Source organism: Oncorhynchus tshawytscha, linkage group LG02, assembly GCF_018296145.1.
Source record: "Oncorhynchus tshawytscha isolate Ot180627B linkage group LG02, Otsh_v2.0, whole genome shotgun sequence".
Classification (NCBI taxonomy): Eukaryota; Metazoa; Chordata; class Actinopteri; order Salmoniformes; family Salmonidae; genus Oncorhynchus; species Oncorhynchus tshawytscha.
In genome coordinates, this window is record NC_056430.1 from 14,559,419 (window position 1) to 14,584,372 (window position 24,954).

Genomic DNA, 24,954 nt, shown 5'->3' on the forward strand with positions numbered 1-24,954 from the left:
TGTACTAAACATTCTCCCTGTAAATAGCACATAGGCCTACATATATAGCCTACATGGGCTGAATATTTCAGCTCAATCACGAGCTAATCACACACAACCAAGAGGAACATGTTCTGAACCATAATCCTGACTTTGACACAATACCACCACATAATCTTTATAGTATATAATAATCATTGACATATTTATTGCTCTAAATTATTCAAGGCATTAGAATTAGAAGTGTTAAAATCCGAGTGCAAAAGAATGGGACGGTGGACAATTTGGAAGGTATTATCCTCGGTGCTCAGCCTCAACCAAGCGTTTCCAGTTAACAACAACACAAGTGACTGAACTTAAAAGGGGTTCCAATTTCCAGGTAAGGGCAAGGCTCTCAGTGTAGACCCAATTACTGCTACGCTGTTAGCACTTCTCCGCTAATTGCATTCATCATCACTGCAAATTCATTATCATCGAATCAAAGATCAAGGATCTCATCCCCGTCCCTCATTTCTATCAAAATCTAAAAGCCACCAGGTTTCTTTTGAGTTACAGGGTAGTTAGAGGTAGGTAACTAGCTTCCAATGTGGTGTGGGATAATGTCATTCTATTGGAACTCTAATTGGAGAAGGACAGGAGAGAGTAATCACTGCAGAGATGTGTGAAACGCTGGGCCACAGCAGGGGGTCCGTTAGTACAATGAAAGATCATTTGAGCTCATTTAGAGACACTCAACTAATGACTTGTCTAATTAAACCACTCTTGACCTGACAACTACAGAAGTAACGACTCTAAACCTGATAACTACAATAGTAACCACTCTTGACCTGACAACTACAGTAGTAACCACTCTTAACCTGATAATTACCATAGGAACCACTCTTGACCTGACCACTACAGAAGTAACGACTCTTAACCTGATAATTACAATAGTAACCACTCTTGACCTGACAACTACAGTAGTAACCACTCTTAACCTGATAACTACCATAGTAACCACTCTTGACCTGACAACTACAGAGGTAACGACTCTTAACCTGATAACTACAGTAGTAACAACTCTTGACCTGACAACTACAGCAGTAACGACTCTTAACCTGATAACTACCATAGTAACCACTCTTGACCTGATAACTACAGCAGTAACGACTCTTAACCTGATAACTACCATAGTAACCACTCTTGACCTGATAACTACAGCAGTAATGACTCTTAACCTGATAACTACCATAGTAACCACTCTTAACCTGATAACTACAGTAGTAACCACGTTTAACCTGATAACTACAGTAGTAACCACTTTTAACCTGATAACTACAGTAGTAACCACTCTTGACCTGATAACTACCATAGTAACCACTCTTGACCTGATAACTACAGTAGTAACCACTCTTAACCTGATAACTACAGTAGTAGCCATTCTTAACCTGATAACTACCGTAGTTACCACACCTTTACTTGATAACTACAGTAGTACCCACTCTTGACCTGATAACTCCCATAGTTATCCGTCTTGACCTGACAACTACAGTAGTAACCACTCTTAACCTGATAATTACCATAGGAACCACTCTTGACCTGACCACTACAGAAGTAACGACTCTTAACCTGATAATTACAATAGTAACCACTCTTGACCTGACAACTACAGTAGTAACCACTCTTAACCTGATAACTACCATAGTAACCACTCTTGACCTGACAACTACAGAGGTAACGACTCTTAACCTGATAACTACAGTAGTAACCACTCTTGACCTGACAACTACAGTAGTAACCACTCTTAACCTGATAACTACCATAGTAACAACTCTTGACCTGACAACTACAGCAGTAACGACTCTTAACCTGATAACTACCATAGTAACCACTCTTGACCTGATAACTACAGCAGTAATGACTCTTAACCTGATAACTACCATAGTAACCACTCTTAACCTGACAACTACAGTAGTAACCACGTTTAACCTGATAACTACAGTAGTAACCACTTTTAACCTGATAACTACAGTAGTAACCACTCTTAACCTGATAACTACAGTGGTACCCACTCTTGACCTGATAACTACAGTAGTAACCACTTTTAACCTGATAACTACAGTACAGTAGTAACCACTCTTGTGTGATAGTTGTTGTTGTTCATACTAACCCAACAATGCTTGTAAGTGTACGGTATTGTTAACATTCAAGGCAATCAACTCATGTCTTTCTGTTATGACTCAAACTTTTACACAATAAATAATTCACCTGATGTGGCAAAGTTCCTAAACACCTCACAAAGCACAGAAGAAGAACAACATACTGCAGTCTGCATATGAAAGATTTACTGTCCACTTCTTAAACAAATCGTATTTCTATATCAAATGTCTTCCTCCAGAACCTCAGTCCTTCATGGATAAACACTGCATCATACCTCACATCCTCCCAGCTCATATAACCAGCTGCCATTCAGAGAGGTCTATAGCATGGGACTAATCTCAGTGGTCTACCACTAGGAAACAGAGCCACCTGACCTGACCCCCTCCCCTGTCTGTCACCAACAGCGCATTCCAAACAGGCCCCACGTCTCCATCACTTCCGTTTCCTCATCTTTATCTCCTCATCCCGATACATTGACATGGACCACACACACGCTCTGTCTTCTCCACCACGCTCAGCTCTGTCCCTAGGGAGGCCATGACCTGCTCTGCCACCACTGCCTGCCCGCTGCCCAGCAGAATGACAGCACTAGTCCCAGAGCTATGCTGTTCTCTCTGCCCTATTTTGGCTGTAGGCTACTTGATGTACACCATTACAAATCTGCAAGGCTCCCTAAAGACCAACATGGCATCCAGAGTACAAACATCAGTCAGCCAGTCAGAACCAGTCTGATGTCATTATCTCACTGTTAGAAGACAATATACTATATCTTTCAGGGGGGGATATGGAAGCAGGAAATACATTACAGTGACTGTTTAATTTCAAATCAAATCAAATTGTATTTGTCACATGCGCCGAATACAACAGGTGTAGTAGACCTTACAGTGAAATGCTTACATACAAGCCCTTAATCAACAACGCAGTTTTAAGACAAATAAGAAATAAAAGTAACAAAAAATTAAAGACCATCAGTAAAATAATAATAGTGAGGCTATATACAGTCGTGGCCAAAAGTTTTGAGAATGACACAAGTATTACTTTTCACAAAGTCTGCTGCCTCAGTTTTTATGATGGCATGTTGCATATACTCCAGAATGGAGAGTGATCAGATTAATTGCATTTAATTGCAAAGTCCCTCTTTGCCATGCAAATGAACTGAATCCCCCAAAAAACATTTCCACTGCATTTCAGCCCTGCCACAAAAGGACCAGCTGACATCATGTCAGTCATTCTCTTGTTAACACAGGTGTGAGTGTTGACGAGGACAAGGCTGGAGATCACTCTGTCATGCTGATTGAGGTCGAATAACAGACTGGAAGCTTTAAAAGGAGGGTGTGCTTGGAATCATTGTTCTTCCTCTGTCAATGTCACGATCATGGTATGGAGTAGACCAAAGCGCAGCGTGGTGTGAATCCATTCTTTTATTGAATGACGAAAAAACACGAAGAACACTTAAACAAAAACAACAAAATGAACGTGACACTATGACAACGAGTGCAGACACAGGCAACTACACATAGACAATAACCCATGAACCACAATACAAAACAGGCTACCTAAATATGGTTCCCAATCAGAGACAACGACAAACACCTGCCACTGATTGAGAACCATATCAGGCCAAAACACATAGAAACAGACTGACTAGACATGCAACATAGAATGCCCACTCATATCACACCCTGACCAAACAAAACATAGAAACAAACAACAATAATGGTCAGAGTGTGACAGTCAACCATGGTTACCTGCAAGGAAACACGTGCCGTTATCATATAGCTTTGCACAAAATGCGCTTCACAGGCAAGGATATTGCTGCCAGTAAGACTGCAAACCTAAATCAACCATGTATCAGATCATCAAGAACTTCAAAGAAAGAGCGGTTCAATTGTTGTGAAGAAAGCTTCAGGGCGCCCAAGAAAGTCCAGCAAGCGCCAAGACTGTCTCCTAAAGTTGATTCTGCTGCGGGATCGGGGCACCCCCAGTACAGAGCTTGCTCAGGAATGGCAGCAGGCAGGTGTGAGTGCATCTGGACACACAGTGAGGCGAAGACATTTGGAGGATGGCCTGCTGTCAAGAAGGGCAGCAAAGAAGCCACTTCTCTCTAGGAAAAACATCAGGGACAGACTGATATTCTGCAAAAGGTACAGGGATTGGACTGCATCCTCCAAGAGCAACTTCTCCCAACCATCCAGGAACCATTTGGTGACGAACAATGCCTTTTCCAGCATGATGGAGCACCTGCCATAATGCAAAAGTGATAACAATGTGGCTCGGGGAACAAAACATCGATATTTTGGGTCCATGGCCAGTAAACTCCCCAGACCTTAATCCCATTGAGAACTTGTGGTCAATCCTCAAGAGGTGGGTGGACAAACAAGACCCCACAAATTCTGACAAACTCCAAGCATTGATTATGCAAGAATGGGCTGCCATCAGTCAGGATGTGGCCCAGAAGTTAATTGACAGCATGCCAGGGCGGATTGCAGAGGTCTTGAAAAAGAAGGGTCAACACTGCAAATATTGACTCTTTGCATCGACTTCATGTAATTGTCAATAAAAGCCTTTGACACTTATGAAATGCTTGTAATTATACTTCAGTATTCCATAGTAACATCTGACAAAAATATCTAAAGACACTGAGGCAGCAAACTTTGTGGAATTATTACTTGTGTCATTCTCAAAACTTTTGGCCACGACTGTACAGGGGGTACCGGTACAGAGTCAATGTGATTTGATTATTAACATGGAAAAGCAGGAACAGGTTATGGGTTGTTTCAACACAGAAGAAAATAGTAAATATCGGTAGAGGCTTCGCTGACTTAAACATTTGGTTTCTATTCTAAACAGACAAGAGATTAGACAGAACCAAGTCATGGCTGGTTCACATAATGCTAGTCATAAGAATTACCTCTGCACCCTGTGATTGGTCGACATCTCTGTCGATGTGACCTTTTTCAGTGAAACATCTATGGTACGCATTATATGGTTGTTAGATTCTCGTTAATTCCTCATTGATCACACAAGACCTGTGTGATAGGTGTCAGGTGATGCCACTGCGACTGACAGGCAGTAGTAGCTCCCTGTAGAAAGTCAAAAATGAAAATCTCCCATCAAAGAAGACATAAGTATCCAAACCACCATGATATGCTGCATCTCAGTTCAATAGGTGTCACTACAGTCTTTGGTTCGAATCACCTCCGGCCGTGATTGGGAGTCACATAGGGAGGCGCACAATTGGCCCAGCGTCGTCTGGGTTTTGCTGGGGTAGGCTGTCATTGTAAATAAGAATGTGTTCTTAACTGACTTGCCTGGTTAAATAAAAAAAAACATGTTTTTGACTAAAATGCTAATGCATATTTGCATAAAAAAACAAGTATCTCATGGAGCATAAGAACCAGTGTGAGAATGATCCATTAGAGTGCATTACACAGTTTTTACAAAGTATTCACCATAAGCAAATATGCAAATATGGTGCTGGAATGCAAATGAGGGGGAATGACTGCACAATTTCAACTTATAAGCATATCTGCACAGTCTCATGTGACGTTTGTTAAACCTTAAACCCAACATAAACCAAAAAAAAAAAAAAAAAAAAATGTAATACATTTTGGGATTCAGAGTTTTACAGCATCTATGAGCAGTAAGGTTTAATCCCTTACACTGTGAGATGTAACAGAGTGTGAGCATTTCATCTCCAGAAAAGCAGAGCTGTCACACCGCATCACACAATCAGCTTGGCCAATGTGTTTTTCACGCCCGTTTTCCTTTCCACTGCATTTCTGCATCAGGCCATCCGGCTGCTGACTGACTAACAAATCAGAGAGAGCCTGATTGCTGTTTTCAAAATGAGAGAAAAAAATGGATCTGTTCGTAGTAATGTTTTTTATTTGAATGAAATTAAGCTATTGAAAGATATCCACACGATTGATGTGTTGTGTGTGATTCAGGCACACTTTTGATCTAGCGATTTCATGGATCTAAGTTGTATACTGTAGATCACACCAGCAAAAATAAAAACTGGTTTCTCTGCCCCCCCCCCCTCTCATGACTATAACTAATGAATGTGGATGGTGCTTTGGGGGCTTGCAGTCTTATTAATGTGCTCGGCTGTGCTCTCGTCAGGTTACGGTGAAAGGTTCAATTGCTCTGGCGAGGCCCCCACCTCAATAAACAGCGCTGCTAAAGAGGTTTGTTTATTGGGCAGACCTTGGCTTGACCTCTGGAGCTGTGGGACCTACGGGACCTGCCTTGTGATTACCTCAGTGTTGGCCCTGCCCTCAGAGACCAGTGGCTGGCAACTAGTCCACTTCCCAGGGCTGTCGAGTGGCTGTGTGGTCTGGCCATCTCTTCAAAATCAATCACACTCACTCCGCATAGTGGTGCACCCACCTCTGTGGAAACGAACATGGCTTGTGGCCATACTACAGGCGCTTGGATACTAGTAGATTTTTGGAAGACTAATAATGTACTCAAGTGAGTTTATCATGAACATTTGAAACTTCAGGTCTTTTCCCTGTCTCTAGAAGCCTGGGGTTTCATTTAATCTGCGATCACAGTGTTGCTGTTCCAGTGTTGTTGTTTTGTCTAATGCAGAGACGTCTCTCCAGTCGGGTGACCTCATTATTTCAATGTGATGTCACAGTTTCTACCTTTTCGCCCAGTGGAGCACTGACTCTCTCCCCATCACTAAAATCACTCTGAACTTCACAACAGTTCTCCTAAAGCTGCAAATGTCTGTTGTTGTTTTGTTATATTGGCTTTTTGTTCGAAGCCAAAAAAACTCCAAATCAATATGTGACCCCCAGAGCACCGTACATTCCTGTCTACATCAGCCTCTCCTCATTTCAGTGTCACACAACTAATAAGTGTCCATTAATTATTTACAGTGAGATCTGTTGGAGTGAAGAACTGATCCATATGACTGCTTTTACAGTGAGATCTGTTGGAGCGAAGAACTGATCAATATGACTGCTTTTACAGTGAGATCTGTTGGAGTGAAGAACTGATCCATATGACTGCTTTTACAGTGAGATCTGTTGGAGCGAAGAACTGATCCATATGACTGCTTTTACAGTGAGATCTGTTGGAGTGAAGAACTGATCCATATGACTGCTTTTACAGTAGGCTACATTATCCTTGCACCTGACCATTGTAAACAACCTCACCTCTTCAATGTGATAGCTCATAGCAATGTGTTGTGGTGAGCTTTCTGGCCCAAAATGTCGGCCTGACATCGACTAGTTGGAAGCTACTAAAGCCATACAATGTCAAGTGCTTTGAGGACCTAGTGGAAGAGATACGTTAAGCCATGTAAATCAAATCCACCATACTGTATAGGAAATATTTTACATTAAGTATTGTGTTATAACATGTTACATAGTAGGTGCATTTACCCTGTAATAGTTGAACAGTTTACATTATTATACATATTAAGTTATTACACAATTTGCTGACAGTAATTACACACCCTCATTATGATGAGGATGTGTTCGACGTGCCCATAGAGATGCATACAGTATCTACTGTAATTGTGCTGACATACCTATGTGACTTCTGTGTGACGAAGCGAGGGTCAGCTGTCCCCAGAGAGACACCAGACAGACGGCCAACAGCAGCACCCTTCTGCACACACTCCGTAGGTCTCTCTCCCGCATTCTGAAAAGACAGGGTGGGGAAAATTTGTTCAGTCACATATTAGTCATTAGGGCATTTTTGGGGTGTCATGCAGGAGTGGCGTAGTGACAACTCTACAGCACAGCTCCAATAACATGATGCGATCTCTATTGTACTCCACACATTTCACTGTAAGGTGACTACAACTACACCTGTTGTATTCGGGCGCATGTAACAAATACAATTTGATTTGAATAAGAGTAGGTTCCATGTCAGCTCTGCCCTGCACAGAGACAGCAAGACAAAATCACAATGGAGAAAGCAACTGGCTTTGTGCGTTGGACCCTTTACGAGCACTAGTGATCAGCATCATCTGTCCCATCCTGCTGATACAGTACAATGTGGCTTCCTTCCCACAAACCAGAATAACAGATTCAGGATCTTAACTTGATCACCCTGTTGCTGGGTAACTTTTTGGCAATGCAGGAAATTAAAAACTTGTAGTGTATTTGACGTTTCAAAAAGCTTCCGAAGCTTGTAATTTCCACTTAGAAATTTCAGACTTAATTTTCCATTATAAAAAAATATCAAACCTTACAAAAATGCAGTGCTTTCCTTCCACCACTGTGAATTCCAGTTTATTGTTTGATCGACTGCAAGGATTCGTGTTTCGCATAGCTTTCTTCACAGAGACGAACACACCCATGTTGATTCAGTGTGAACTGACTTAGGTAAATAACTTGTTAGTATTCACGTGTAAACATACAGAAGAGAGGTGCTTTTCATTTCTCCTAAAATTCTGTGTTGTATTATCTTACCAAAACATAGCTACAGGAACGCTGCAGCAACCACAAACCCACCACAACCTCTAGTATTGTACTTCTCTATAGTCCAAGAAGATCTACAAATAGAATGTCTGACTGGCCCTTATTCCTCCGTTTCCCTCTTTATAAACGACGCCTCACTGTCCCTTTTCCCCCGTCTCCCTCTTTATAAATGATGTCAGACTGTCACTTATTCCCCCGTTTCCCTCTTTATAAATGACGTCAGACTGTCCCTTATTCCCCCGTTTCCCTCTTTATAAATTACGTCTGACTGTCCCTTAATCCCCCGTTTCCCTCTTTATAAATTATGTCTGACTGTCCCTTTACCCCTGTTTCCCTCTTTATAAATTATGTCTGACTGTCCCTTTCCCCCCGTTTCCCTCTTTATAAATGACATCTGACTGTTCCTTTCCCCCCGTTTCCCTCTTTATAAATGATGTCTGATTGTCCCTTTTCCCCCGTTTCCCTCTTCATAAATTACGTCTAACTGTCCCTTATTCCCCCGTTTCCCTCTTTATAAATGACGTCTGACTGTCCCTTTCCCCCCCGTTTCCTTCTTTATAAATTACGTCTGTCCCTTGTTTCCTCTCCCCCTCCTCCCCCTAGAACCGGGACGGAGGTTACTAGGTAATAGTGTGGTCTGTCTTGGCTAGCATTTCCCAGCTCACTAATCTTCATGTAGTGTTCAGGGTCTGTTGTCCAGTAATACAGTGTGGCTGTGTAAGAGGTCCTGGGAGAGGACTACAAACAATGCAATCAGAGGCTCATCTTATTGCCAACAGAGCATGCTCCGCTCACAGGAAAAAAACAGTCACAAATCACAGGCATCCTTTCAACGCCTTTGCAGTGTATCCACTTGAATTAGTGAAAAGATTGTTTTCATGCAAAGAGCTTAACTCTTGCTTATTTGGCAGTGGCTGGTGAAGGGAGTAGAGAGGGAGACATCAACAGTTGTAGAGCTGGGTGGCATCTAATGGGAGGTTCTATCTACTGTAGCCTATGTAGAGGAGGCTTCTCTGATGGCTTCTGTCAAGTACAACCAGACCTGGATTCGGATAGTATTTTTTTCCCTTTCTTTGAGCGTTTCATTCAGCCAGCCTTGAGTGCCAGATGGGTGGGTTTTTGAACCATTTTGGGGCAATTCCATTTTGACACCTGGTTCTATTGCGCCGCCAGGTAAGATGAATTAAGCACAGCAAGAATGTGAAATAAAACAAATACTATTTGAACCCAAGTCTGGGCACAACCTCCATCTACCTAACCAGGCCAGACCAGGCCACCGTGTTCAGGTGGCTGAAGGGACTTGGAAAACAGGACAAGTATCCACCTGATAGACATGATGATGGGACCAGGTGGCGTATCAGAATGGTTGGGAGAGGAATGGAAAACCAGCTGAACAGGTGAAAATATCTCTTGGTGTGTAATGGTTGTCTGGCGAGGAGGAGTAGTAGGAAGGATCGGAGGACCAATGCGCCGCGTGGTAAGTGTCCATATTGTCTAATAAGGAATATGAACACTGAACAAAACAAAAAACGACAACGTGAAATAACAAAACCGAAACAGTTCCGTGTGGAACAAACACTGACACGGAAAATAATCACCCACCACTCAAAAGTGAAACCAGGCTACCTAAATATGGTTCTCAATCAGGGACAACAATTGACAGCTGCCTATGATTAAGAACCATATCCTATGCCAAACACAGAAATCCCAAATTATAGAAAAAGGAACATAGACTGCCCACCCCAACTCACGCCCGGACCATATTAACACAAAGACATAACAAAGGAACTAAGGTCATAAGGTGACATGGTGACTACTGGTCCTAGACCTATATGTGCTTTATTTAGCCAATTCGGACTATTGTTGTCACACCATGCAACACATGCATGGCATGAAAATTATAGAGGAGTTGGCTCAGGCACATACAGGTCTGGGACATAACACCCCCAGGGTAGTTGAGGGAGGCTGAGGGATGGTCTTTCTGCATACGTGCCATTCGGTGGGGCAAAAAAGTATTTAGTCAGCCACCAATTGTGCAAGTTCTTCCACTTAAAAGATGAGAGAGGCCTGTAATTTTCATCATAGGTACACTTCAACCATGACAGACAAAATGAGAAAAAAAATCCAGAAAATCACATTGTAGGATTTTTAATGAATTTATTTGCAAATTATGGTGGAAAATAAGTTTTTGGTCAATAACAAAAGTTTATCTCAATATTTTGTTTTATACCCCTTGTTGGCAATGACAAAGATCAAACGTTTTCTGTAAGTCTTCACAAGGTTTTCACACACTGTTGCTGGTATTTTGGCCCATTCCTCCATGCAGATCTCCTCTAGAGCAGTGATGCTTTGGGGCTGTTGCTGGGCAACACGGACTTTCAACTCCCTCCAACGATTTTCTATGGGGTTGAGATCTGGAGACTGGCTAGGCCACTCCAGGACCTTGAAATGCTTCTTACGAAGCCACTCCTTCGTTGCCCGGGCAGTGTGTTTGGGATTATTGTCATGCTGAAAAACCCAGCCACGTTTCATCTTCAATGCTCTTGCTGATGGAAGGAGGTTTTCACTCAAAATCTCACGATACATGGCCCCATTCATTCTTTCCTTTACACGGATCAGTCGTCCTGGTCCCTTTGCAGAAAAACAGCCCCAAAGCATGTTTCCACCCCAATGCGTCACAGTAGGTATGGTCTTCTTTGGATGCAACTCAGCATTCTTTGTCCTCCAAACACGACGAGTTGTGTTTTTACCAAAAAGTTATATTTTGGTTTCATCTGACCATATGACATTCTCCCAATCTTCTTCTGGATAATCCAAATGCTCTCTAGCAAACTTCAGATGGGCCTGGACATTGTCACACCCTGGTCAAAGTATTTTGTGTTTATCTTTATGTATTTGGTCAGGCCAGGGTGTGGCATGGGGTTTTTGTAATTGTGGTGTGTTTGTCTTGGGGTTTTGGTGGTGGTATTGGGATTGTAGCTTAGTGGGTTGTCTAGCAAGGTCTATGGCTGTCTGGAGTGGTTCTCAATCAGAGGCAGGTGCTTATCGTTGTCTCTGATTGGGAACCATATTTAGGCAGCCATATTCTTTGAGTTTGTCGTGGGTGATTGTCCTTAGTGTCCTATGTGTACTCTCTGTTAGTTTGCACCAGATAGGCTGTTTCGGTTTCGTTTATTGTTTTGTGTAGTGTTCGTGTTTTCTTTGTTGTATTAAACATGGATCGCAATCGACACGCTGCAGTTTGGTCCGACTCTCCTTCATCACCACTAGAAAACCGTTACAGAATCACCCACCACCAACGGACCAAGCGGCGTGTCAACAGGCAGGAGCAGCCGAAAAAGGAGATGCTCAACAAGGATTTCTGGTCATGGGAGGAGATCTTCGACGGGAGAGGACCCTGGGCTAAACCAGGGGAGTGTAGCCGCCCAAAGGAGCAACAGGAGAAGAGGCAACAGAGGCAGCAGCAGCAGGAGCAGCAGCAGCTACAGTGGGAGAGGTTGCACCACCTGGAGATATGGACATGGGAGGAGGAATTGGACGGTAAAGGACCCTGGAATGAGCCTGGACATTATTGTCGCCCCAAAGCCGAGCTGGAGGCAGCAAAAGCAGAGAGGCGGCATTATGAGGAGCTAGCACGGCAGAGCGGATGGAAGCCCGAGAGTCAGCCCCAAAAATTTCTTGGGGGGGGGCTCACAGGGAGTATGGCTATGCCAGGTAGGAGACCTGCGCAAACTCCCTTTGCTTACCGGGGGGCTGGAGAGACCGGGCAGGCACCGTGTTATGCTGTGGAGCGCACGGTGTCTCTAGTGCGGGTGCACAGCCCGGTTCGGTATATTCCAGCTCCTCGTATCGGCCGGGCTAGAGTGGGCATCGAGCCAGGTAAGGTTGGGCAGTCTCGGTGCTCAAGAGCTGCAGTGCGCCTGCACGGTCCGGTCTATCCAGTACCACCTCCACACCCCAGCCCTCCGGTAGCAGCTCCCCGCACCAGGCTTCCTGTGCGTGTCCTCGATCCAGTACCACCAGTTCCAGCACCACGCACCAGGCCTTCAGTGTGCCTCGCCTGTTCAGCGCAGCCAGCGCTTTTCTCCTCTCCTGCGCTGCTGGAGTCTCCCGCCTGTTTAGCGCAGCCAGAGCCTTTCTCCTCTACAGCGCTGCCGGAGCCTCCCGCCTGTTCAGCGCAGCCAGAGCCTTCCTCCTCTACAGCGCTGCCGGAGCCTCCCGCCTGTTTAGCGCAGCCAGAGCCTTTCTCCTCTCCTGCGCTGCCGGAGACTCCCGCCTATCTAGCGCTGTTAGAGCTTTCCTCATCTCCAGCGCTGCCGGAGTCTCCCGCCTGTTTAGCGCAGCCAGAGCCTTCCTCCGACACAGCGCTGCAGGAGTCTCCCGCCTGTTCAGCGCAGCCAGAGCTGCCAGTCTGCATGAAGCAGCCAGAGCTGTCAGTCTGCATGGAGCAGTCAGAGCTGTCAGTCTGCATGGAGCAGCCAGAGCTGTCAGTCTACATGAAGCAGCCCGAGCTGCCAGTCTGCATGAAGCAGCCAGTCTACATGGAGCAGCCAGAGCTGTCAGTCTGCATGGAGCAGCCAGAGCTGTCAGTCTGCATGGAGCAGCCAGAGCTGTCAGTCCGCATGGAGCAGCCAGAGCTGTCAGTCTACATGAAGCAGCCCGAGCTGCCAGTCTGCATGAAGCAGCCAGTCTACATGGAGCAGCCAGAGCTGTCAGTCTGCATGAAGCAGCCAGAGCTGTCAGTCTGCATAGAGCAGCCAGTCTGCAGGGAGCTGCCAGTCTGCACGGAGCTGTCAGTCTGCACGGAGCTGTCAGTCTGTAAGGAGCTGCCAGTCTGCAAGGAGCTGCCAGTCAGCACGGAGCCGCCAGAGCGGTCAGTCTGTAAGAAGCCGCCAGAGCTGTCAGCCTATATGGAGCAGCTAGTGCCGCCAGTCTGCCCAGCGCCGCCAGTGCCCCCAGTCTGCCCAGCGTCGCCAGTCTGCCCAGCGCCGTCAGTCTGCCCAGCATCGCCAGTCTGCCCAGCATCGTCAGTCGGCCCAGCACCGCCAGTCTGCCCAGCACCGCCAGTCTGCCCAGCGTCGTCAGTCTGCCCAGCGTCGTCAGTCTGCCCAGCGTCGTCAGTCTGCCCAGCACCGCCAGTCTGCCCAGTGCCGCCAGTCTGCCCAGCATCGCCAGTCTGCCCAGCGGCGCCAGTCTGCCCAGCGCCGCCAGTCTGCCCAGCGCCGCCAGTCTGCCCAGCGCCGCCAGATCTGCCAGTCAGCCAGACTCTTCCAGATCTGCCAGTCAGCCAGACTCTTCCAGATCTGCCAGTCAGCCAGACTCTTCCAGATCTGCCAGTCAACCAGACTCTTCCAGATCTGCCAGTCAACCAGACTCTTCCAGATCTGCCAGTCAACCAGACTCTTCCAGACCTGCCAGTCAACCAGACTCTTCCAGATCTGCCAGTCAGCCAGGATCTGCCAGTCAGCCAGGATCTGCCAGTCAGCCAGGATCTGCTGAAACCACCAGCCAGCCAGGAGCTGGTAGATCTATCTACCTGCCTGAGCTTCCTCTCACTCCTGAGCTTCCTCTCACTCCTGAGCTTCCTCTCACTCCTGAGCTTCCTCTCACTCCTGAGCTTCCTCTCACTCCTGAGCTTTCTCTCACTCCTGAGCTTTCTCTCACTCCCGAGCTTCCCCTCAGTCCCGAGCTGCCTCGGTCCCGAGCTGTCCTTCAGTCCCGATCTGCTCCTCAGTCCAGTGGGGTTCTGGGTGAGGACTACTAGGCCATGGTCGGCGGCGAGGGTGGACTATCCAGGGACGAAGGGAGAGGGGACTAAGACATTAAAGGAGTGGGGTCCACGTCCCGCGCTGGAGCCGCCACCATGGACAGACGCCCACCCGGACCCTCCCTATTGTTTTGAGGTGCGTTCGGGAGTCCGCACCTTAGGGGGAGGGTTCTGTCACGCCCTGGTCAAAGTATTTTGTGTTTATCTTTATGTATTTGGTCAGGCCAGGGTGTGGCATGGGGTTTTTGTAATTGTGGTGTGTTTGTCTTGGGGTTTTGGTGGTGGTATTGGGATTGTAGCTTAGTGGGTTGTCTAGCAAAGTCTATGGCTGTCTGGAGTGGTTCTCAATCAGAGGCAGGTGCTTATCGTTGTCTCTGATTGGGAACCATATTTAGGCAGCCATATTCTTTGAGTTTGTCGTGGGTGATTGTCCTTAGTGTCCTATGTGTACTCTCTGTTAGTTTGCACCAGATAGGCTGTTTCGGTTTCGTTTATTGTTTTGTGTAGTGTTCGTGTTTTCTTTGTTGTATTAAACATGGATCGCAATCGACACGCTGCAGTTTGGTCCGACTCTCCTTCATCACCACTAGAAAACCGTTACAGACATGTACTGGCTTAAGCAGGGGGACACGTCTGACACTGCAGGATTTGAGTTCCTGGCGGCGTAGTGTGTTACTGATGGTAGGCTTTGTTACTTTGGTCCCAGCTCTCTGTAGGTCATTCACTAGGTCCCGCCGTGTGGTTCTGGGATTTTTGCTCACTGTTCTTGTGATCATTTTGACCCCACGGGGTGAGATCTTGCGTGGAGCCCCAGATCGAGGGAGATTATCAGTGGTCTTGTATGTCTTCCATTTCCTAATAATTGCTTCCACAGTTGATTTCTTCAAACCAAGCTGCTTACCTATTGCAGATTCAGTCTTCCCAGCCTGGTGCAGGTCTACAATTTTGTTTCTGGTGTCCTTTGACAGATCTTTGGTCTTGGCCATAGTGGAGTTTGGAGTGTGACTGTTTGAGGTTGTGGACAGGTGTCTTTTATACTGATAACAAGTTCAAACAGGTGCCATTAATACAGGTAACGAGTGGAGGACAGAGGAGCCTCTTAAAGAAGAACTTACAGGTCTGTGAGAGCCAGAAATCTTGCTTGTTTGTAGGTGACCAAATACTTATTTTCCACCATAATTTGCAAATAAATTCATTAAAAATCCTACAATGTGATTTTCTGGATTTTTTTCCCTAATTTTGTCTGTCATAGTTGAAGTGTACCTAATTACAGGACTCTCCCATCTTTTTAAGTGGGAGAACTTGCACAATTGGTGGCTGACTAAATACTTGTTTGCCCCACTGTACATACTGTATACAGACTGTTTAATACATGTCTCCTCCTCAAAACCCATTGGAGGAGAGGCGAGGGACTTTCAGAGGCTTTCTCATCCAATGGGATTTTAAGAAGGAAACGAGGAGAGAGGACGTGAGGAGTATGCAATTGAGATTTTCCCACAGTACATCTCCAAAGCTGAAAGATGCAGTATTTCCTGGTTAATGACAGCGATGAGTCGTTGGGACCAATCGGGCAGCTGGGTGGACAAAGCTGACGTGTCGTGGTTGGAGGGCAAAACAAACCGGTGTTGTTGTTGTTGAGGCTGTTTTTTTCTGTGTGATGCAGCTGGCTGTGTGCCACTTGTCATGCCCCCGAGCCAAGCCAAGCCATGACTACTCTCTCGCAACAGAACCTAGATAAACATGCATCTTTCTAATGAATTAGATAGAGAACATCTGGGCATAATAAATAGCATACCAAACCAGCTTCATTAAATTATATTTATAAGGGTTGATCATTAAATGTTTTCTGGTTATGAAATTAATCATATTGCACAGAAATCAGCAATTATTCACAAATGAATCCCCCCCAATGTGTTGTATGTATAGCACCTCTGAATTCCTTAAAATGAAACCACAACATGGAATTTCAACACATTTCTCATACCATATATTGTAAATAAAAGCATACTGTACAGTGATTTGACCAAACCTACATACAGTATCAACATTGAATCACCTTATCAAGTTTGTTTTGAAGGAAAGTTAAAAGGCAAAAAAATGAAATACAAAGTGAAATGCTACTTTAACCGCGGTAAGAAGAATTCTCCCAACAAACACTCCAACATATTGGACAGAGTGAGTCAGCAATGCAGGCTTGGGTTGCACTCTGTACCTGATTTCTAGAAGAGTGGTATGGTTTCAGATGAGAGGCTCAGCTGGCTTATTTTCTCTAATTAGTCCCTTTGGAATTCTTCCCTACATGTGGGAAGATGCCTGACATATTTATTTTTGTTCCTGCTTCTAAACTCCCTCTCATTCCTCCACTAAGGGATGTACTGTAGCCAAACTGTAGAGATGTTCAGGATGGAACAGGATGTACTGTAGCCAAACTGTAGAGGTGTTCAGGATGGAACAGGATGTACTGGAGCCAAACTGTAGAGATGTTCAGGATGGAACAGTATGTACTGTATCCAAACTGGAGAGATGTTCAGGATGGAACAGGATGTACTGTAGCCAAACTGTAGAGATGGTTCAGGATGGAACAGGAGGGATACTGTAGCCAAACTGTAGAGATGTTCAGGATGGAACAGGAGGGATACTGTAGCCAAACTGTAGAGATGTTCAGGATGGAACAGGAGGGATACTGTAGCTAAACTGTAGAGATGGTACAGGATGGAACAAGAGGGATACTGTAGCCAAACTGTAGATATGGTTCAGGATGGAACAGGATGTACTGTAGCCAAACTGTAGAGATGTTCAGGATGGAACATGAGGGATACTGTAGCCAAACTGTAGAGATGGTTCAGGATGGAACAAGAGGGACACTGTAAGCCAAACTGTAGAGATGGTTCAGGATGGAACAGGAGGGATACTGTAGCCAAACTGTAGACATGGTTCAGGATGGAACAGGAGGGATAATGTAGCCAAACTGTAGAGATGGTTCAGGATGGAACAGGAGGGATACTGTAGCCAAACTGTAGAGATGGTTCAGGATGGAACAGGATGGATACTGTAGCTAAACTGTAGAGATGGTACAGGATGGAACAGGAGGGATACTGTAGCCAAACTGTAGATATGGTTCAGGATGGAACAGGATGTACTGTAGCCAAACTGTAGAGATGTTCAGGATGGAACATGAGGGATACTGTAGCCAAACTGTAGAGATGGTTCAGGATGGAACAAGAGGGACACTGTAAGCCAAACTGTAGAGATGGTTCAGGATGGAACAGGAGGGATACTGTAGCCAAACTGTAGACATGGTTCAGGATGGAACAGGAGGGATAATGTAGCCAAACTGTAGAGATGGTTCAGGATGGAACAGGAGGGATAATGTAGACAAACTGTAGAGATGGTTCAGGGTGGAACAGGAGGGATACAGTAGCCAAACTGTAGAGATGGTTCAGGATGGAACAGGATGTACTGTAGCCAAACTGGAGAGATGTTCAGGATGGAACAGGAGGGATACTGTAGCCAAACTGTAGCGATGTTCAGGGTGGAACAGGAGGCATACTGTAGCCAAACTGTAGAGATGTACAGGGTGGAACAGGAGGGATACAGTAGCCAAACTGTAGAGATGGTTCAGGATGGAACAGGATGTACTGTAGCCAAACTGTAGAGATGGTTCAGGATGGAACAGGAGGCATACTGTAGCCAAACTGTAGAGATGTTCAGGATGGAACAGGAGGGATACTGTAGCCAAACTGTAGAGATGTTCAGGATGGAACAGGAGGGATACTGTAGCTAAACTGTAGAGATTGTTCAGGATGGAACAGGATGGATACTGTAGCCAAACTGTAGAGATGGTTCAGGATGGAACAGGAGGGACACTGTAAGCCAAACTGTAGAGATGGTTCAGGATGGAACAGGAGGGATACTGTAGCCAAACTGTAGACATGGTTCAGGATGGAACAGGAGGGATAATGTAGCCAAACTGTAGAGATGTTCAGGATGGAACAGGAGGGATACTGTAGCCAAACTGTAGAGATGTTCAGGGTGGAACAGGAGGGATACTGTAGCCAAACTGTAGAGATGTACAGGGTGGAACAGGAGGGATACAGTAGCCAAACTGTAGAGATGGTTCAGGATGGAACAGGATGTACTGTAGCCAAACTGTAGAGATGTTCAGGATGGAACAGGAGGGCTACTGTAGCCAAACTGTAGAGATGTTCAGGATGGAACAGGAGGGATACTGTAGCCAAACTGTAGAGATGTTCAGGATGGAACAGGAGGGATACTGTAGACAAACTGTAGAGATGTTCAGGATGGAACAGGAGGGATACTGTAGCCAAACTGTAGAGATGGTTCAGGATGGAACAGGAAGGATACTGTAGCCAAACTGAGCTCCTACCCTCTGGGCTCTCTGCCTGGACATTCTAAGCTAGGCTGTAGCACAGTTTGGGTCTGGACCAGCTTTGGATTTAGACCCAGACATCTGCTATAGTATAGTACACAGAGGGTTGAGATGTAAAGAGGAAATGACTGGAATGGTTTCATGGCAGGAAGCCAGAGAGGAAAACAGGAGGTCATGCTAATCCAGGCTTCAGGTGGTTTACAGGTTCATGGTTCATGACCTAAAGACCAGTAGATAATCAATAGATTACCAGTATATCACCAGTAGATCATCAGTAGGTTAACCAGTATATTACCAGTATATGACCAGTATATCACCAGTAGATCATCAGTAGCTTAACCAGTATATTACCAGTATATTACCCGTATGTCACCAGTAGATCACCAGTATATCGCTAGTATATGACCAGTATATCAACCAGTATATCACCAGTAGATCACCAGTCGATCACCTGTATATCATCAGTATATCACCAGTAGATCACCTGTATATCATCAGTATATCACCAGTAGATCATCAGTAGGTTAACCAGTATATTACCAGTATATTACCCGTATGTCACCAGTATATCACCAGTATATCGCGAGTATATGACCAGTAAATCACCGGTAGATAATCAGTAGTTAAACAGTATATCACCTGTATATCACCAGTATATTACCAGTATATTACCTGTATATCATCAGTATATCACCAGTAGATCACCTGTATATCATAAGTATATCACCAGTAGATAATCAGTAGTTAACCAGTATGTCACCAGTAGATCATCAGTAGGTTAACCAGTATATTACCCATATGTCACCAGTATATCACCAGTATATCGCTAGTATATGACCAGTATATCACCGGTAGATAATCAGTAGTTAAACAGTATATCACCAGTATATCACCTGTATATCATCAGTATATCACCAGTAGATAATCAGTAAATCATCAGTATATCACCAGGAAATCACAAGCATATCACCAGTATATCACCGGTATATCACTGGTATATCACCAGTAGATCACCAGTAGATTACCAGTAGATAATAAGTAGATTACCAGTATATCACCAGTAGATAACCAGTATATCTCCAGTTGAAAATCAGTACATCACCAGTATATCACCATTAGAGAATCAGTAGATTACCAGTATATCAACAGTAGATAACCAGTATATCCCCAGGTTATCACCAGATGATCACCAGTATACCACCAGTATATCACCAGTATACCACCAGTAGATCATCCGTAGTTAACCAGTATATTACCAGTATATTACCAGTATATTACAAGTATGTCACCAGTATATCACCAGCAGATAACCAGTGTATCACCAGTAGATAATCAGTAGATTATCAGTATATCACCAGTAGATAACAAGTAGATAATCAGTAAATCATCAGTATATCACCAGTAGATAATCAGTATATCATCCTGTTCTGTCCAGTATATCACCAGTACATCCCCAGTATATCACCAGTAGATAACCAGTATATCACCAGTAGATCATCAGTAGGTTAACCAGTATATTACCAGTAAATTACCAGTATGTCACCAGTATATCACCAGTAGATAACCAGTATATCACCAGTAGATAACCAGTATATCGCTAGTATATGACCAGTATATCACCGGTAGATAATCAGTAGTTAAACAGTATATCACCAGTATATCACCAGTAGATAATCAGTAAATTGTCAGTATATCACCTGTATATCACCAGTAAGAGGGGCACCACAACACTACATAATGAGGGACATCACAACACTACATAATGAGGGACATCACAACACTACACTACATAATGAGGGACATCACAACACTACATAATGAGGGACATCACAACACTACATAATGAGGGGCACCACAACACTACATTGAATGAACTTCCGGCGCCGACAGAGATGGCCGCCTCGCTTCGCGTTCCTAGGAAACTATGCAGTGTTTTGTTTTTTTACGTGTTATTTCTTACATTAGTACCCCAGGTCATCTTAGGTTTCATTACATACAGTCGACAAGAACTACTGAATATAAGATCAGCGTCAACTCACCATCAGTACGACCAAGAATATGTTTTTCGCGACGCAGATCCTGTGTTCTGCCTTTCAACCGGGACAACGGAATGGATCCTATGCGGCGACCTAAAAAAACGACTCCGAAAAAGAGGGAAACGAGGCGGTCTTCTGGTCAGACTCCGGAGACGGGCACATCGTGCACCACTCCCTAGCATTCTTCTCGCCAATGTCCAGTCTCTTGACAACAAGGTTGATGAAATCCGAGCAAGGGTAGCATTCCAGAGGGACATCAGAGACTGTAACGTTCTTTGCTTCACGGAAACATGGCTCACTGGAGAGACGCTATCCGAGGCGGTGCAGCCAGCGGGTTTCTCCACGCATCACGCCGACAGAAACAAACATCTTTCTGGTAAGAAGAGGGGCGGGGGGCGTATGCCTTATGGCTAACGAAACATGGTGTGATGAAAGAAACATACAGGAACTCAAATCCTTCTGTTCACCTGATTTAGAATTCCTCACAATCAAATGTAGACCGCATTATCTACCAAGAGAATTCTCTTCGATTATAATCACAGCCGTATATATCCCCCCCAAGCAGACACATCGATGGCTCTGAACGAACTTTATTTGACTCTTTGCAAACTGGAATCCATTTATCCGGAGGCTGCATTCATTGTAGCTGGGGATTTTAACAAGGCTAATCTGAAAACAAGACTCCCTAAATTTTATCAGCATATCGATTGCGCAACCAGGGGTGGAAAAACCTTGGATCATTGTTACTCTAACTTCCGCGACGCATATAAGGCCCTGCCCCGCCCTCCTTTCGGAAAAGCTGACCACGACTCCATTTTGTTGATCCCTGCCTACAGATAGAAACTAAAACAAGAGGCTCCCACGCTGAGGTCTGTCCAATGCTGGTCCGACCAAGCTGACTCCACACTCCAAGACTGCTTCCATCACGTGGACTGGGAGATGTTTCGTATTGTGTCAGATAACAATATTGACGAATACGCTGATTCGGTGTGCGAGTTCATTAGAACGTGCGTTGAAGATGTCGTTCCCATAGCAACGATTAAAACATTCCCTAACCAGAAACCGTGGATTGACGGCAGCATTCGCGTGAAACTGAAAGCGCGAACCACTGCTTTTAATCAGGGCAAGGTGACTGGTAACATGACCGAATACAAACAGTGCAGCTATTCCCTCCGCAAGGCTATCAAACAAGCTAAGCGTCAGTACAGAGACAAAGTAGAATCAATTCAACGGCTCAGACACAAGAGGCATGTGGCAGGGTCTACAGTCAATCACGGACTACAAGAAGAAATCCAGCCCAGTCACGGACCAGGATGTCTTGCTCCCAGGCAGACTAAATAACTTTTTTGCCCGCTTTGAGGACAATACAGTGCCACTGACACGGCCTGCAACGAAAACATGCGGACTCTCCTTCACTGCAGCCGAGGTGAGTAAGACACGTGTTAACCCTCGCAAGGCTGCAGGCCCAGACGGCATCCCCAGCCGCGCCCTCAGAGCATGCGCAGACCAGCTGGCCGGTGTGTTTACGGACATATTCAATCAATCCCTATTTACGGACATTTAATCAATACCAGTCTGCTGTTCCCACTTGCTTCAAGAGGGCCACCATTGTTCCTGTCCCCAAGAAAGCTAAGGTAACTGAGCTAAACGACTACCGCCCCGTAGCACTCACTTCCGTCATCATGAAGTGCTTTGAGAGACTAGTCAAGGACCATATCACCTCCACCCTACCTGACACCCTAGACCCACTCCAAATCATTTGATTTGATTTGATTTGATTTGATTTGATTTGATTTTGATTTGATATGCTTACCGCCCAAATAGGTCCACAGACGATGCAATCTCAACCACACTGCACACTGCCCTAACCCATCTGGACAAGAGGAATACCTATGTGAGAATGCTGTTCAAAGACTACAGCTCGGCATTCAACACCATAGTACCCTCCAAGCTCGTCATCAAGCTCGAGACCCTGGGTCTCGACCCCGCCCTGTGCAACTGGGTACTGGACTTCCTGACAGGCCGCCCCCAGGTGGTGAGGGTAGGCAACAACATCTCCACCCCGCTGATCCTCAACACTGGGGCCCCACAAGGGTGCGTTCTGAGCCCTCTCCTGTACTCCCTGTTCACCCACGACTGCGTGGCCACGCACGCCTCCAACTCAATCATCAAGTTTGCGGACGACACAACAGTGGTAGGCTTGATTACCAACAACGACGAGACGGCCTACAGGGAGGAGGTGAAGGCCCTCGGAGTGTGGTGTCAGGAAAATAACCTCACACTCAACGTCAACAAAACTAAGGAGATGATTGTGGACTTCAGGAAACAGCAGAGGGAACACCCCCCGATCCACATCGATGGAACAGTTTGGAGAGGGTAGCAAGTTTTAAGTTCCTCGGCATACACATCACAGACAAACTGAATTGGTCCACTCACACAGACAGCATCGTGAAGAAGGCGCAGCAGCGCCTCTTCAACCTCAGGAGGCTGAAGAAATTCGGCTTGTCACCAAAAGCACTCACAAACTTCTACAGATGCACAATCGAGAGCATCCTGGCGGGCTGTATCACCACCTGGTACGGCAACTGCTCCGCCCACAACCGTAAGGCTCTCCAGAGGGTAGTGAGGTCTGCACAACGCATCACCGGGGGCAAACTACCTGCCCTCCAGGACACCTACACCACCCGATGTTACAGGAAGGCCATAAAGATCATCAAGGACATCAACCACACGAGCCACTGCCTGTTCACCCCGCTATCATCCAGAAGGCGAGGTCAGTACAGGTGCATCAAAGCTGGGACCGAGAGACTGAAAAACAGCTTCTATCTCAAGGCCATCAGACTGTTAAACAGCCACCACTAACATTGAGTGGCTGCTGCCAACACACTGACACTGACACTGACTCAACTCCAGCCACTTTAATAATGGGAATTGATGGGAAATTATGTAAATATATCACTAGCCACTTTAAACAATGCTACCTTATATAATGTCACTTACCCTACATTATTCATCTCATATGCATACGTATATACTGTACTCTATATCATCGACTGCATCCTATGTAATACATGTATCACTAGCCACTTTAACTATGCCACTTTGTTTACATACTCATCTCATATGTATATACTGTACTCGATACCATCTACTGTATCTTGCCTATGCTGCTCTGTACCATCACTCATTCATATATCCTTATGTACATATTCTTTATCCCCTTACACTGTGTATAAGACAGTAGTTTTGGAATTGTTAGTTAGATTACTTGTTGGTTATTACTGCATTGTCGGAACTAGAAGCACAAGCATTTCGCTACACTCGCATTAACATCTGCTAACCATGTGTATGTGACAAATAAAATTTGATTTGATTTGATTTGATTTAAATCACAAGCAAATCACCAGTATATCACCAGTATATCACCAGTATATCACCAGTGGATCACCAGTAGATTACCAGTAGATAATCAGTAGCCAGTACATCACCAGTATATCACCAGTAGATAATCAGTAGATTACCAGTATATCCCCCGGTTATCACCAGATTATCACCAGTATATCACCAGCATATCATCAGTATATCACCAGTAGATCATCAGTAGTTAACCAGTATATTAACAGTATATTACCAGTATATTACCAGTATGTCCCAGTAGATAACCAGTATATCACCGGTAGATAATCAGTTGATTACCAGTATATCATCAGTATATCACCAGTAGATAACCAGTAGTTAACCAGTATAACATCAGTATATCACCAGTATATAACCAGTATATCACCAGTATATGACCAGTATATCACCAGTAGATCCCCAGTATATCAGCAGTATATCCGCAGTATATCACCAGTATGTCAACAGTATATCACCAGTAGATTACCAGGATGTCACCAGTAGATAATCAGTAGATCCCCAGTATATCATCAGTATATCACCAGTAGATAACCAGTATATCCCCAGTATATCACCAGTATGTCAACAGTATATCACCAGTACATGACCAGTATATCACCAGTAGATAATCAGTAAATCACCAGTATATCACCGGTAGATAATCAGTAGTTAAACAGTATATCACCAGTATATCACCACCAGTATATCACCAGTATATCAGCAGTATATCACCAGTATATCACCAGTAGATCACCGGTAGATAATCAGTAGATGTCCTTGTAGCACCCTACTGAACCCTATGGA

At 45.0% G+C, this 24,954-nt stretch overlaps 1 protein-coding gene across 2 annotated transcripts in view; it reads right to left on the minus strand.

Moving 5' to 3' along the window:
• Positions 1-24,954, minus strand: part of LOC112221175 (chemokine-like protein TAFA-2) — a 182,713-nt gene that overhangs the window by 58,122 nt on the left and 99,637 nt on the right. For both annotated transcript variants that reach the window (XR_002948983.2, XM_024383328.2), the window contains exon 2: positions 7,664-7,776. Coding sequence is in view for 1 of the 2 variants with exons in the window: in XM_024383328.2 (XP_024239096.1) it covers positions 7,664-7,775 (112 nt within the window). In the remaining variant the exon portion in view is untranslated. The remainder of the gene's footprint in view (positions 1-7,663; positions 7,777-24,954) is intronic.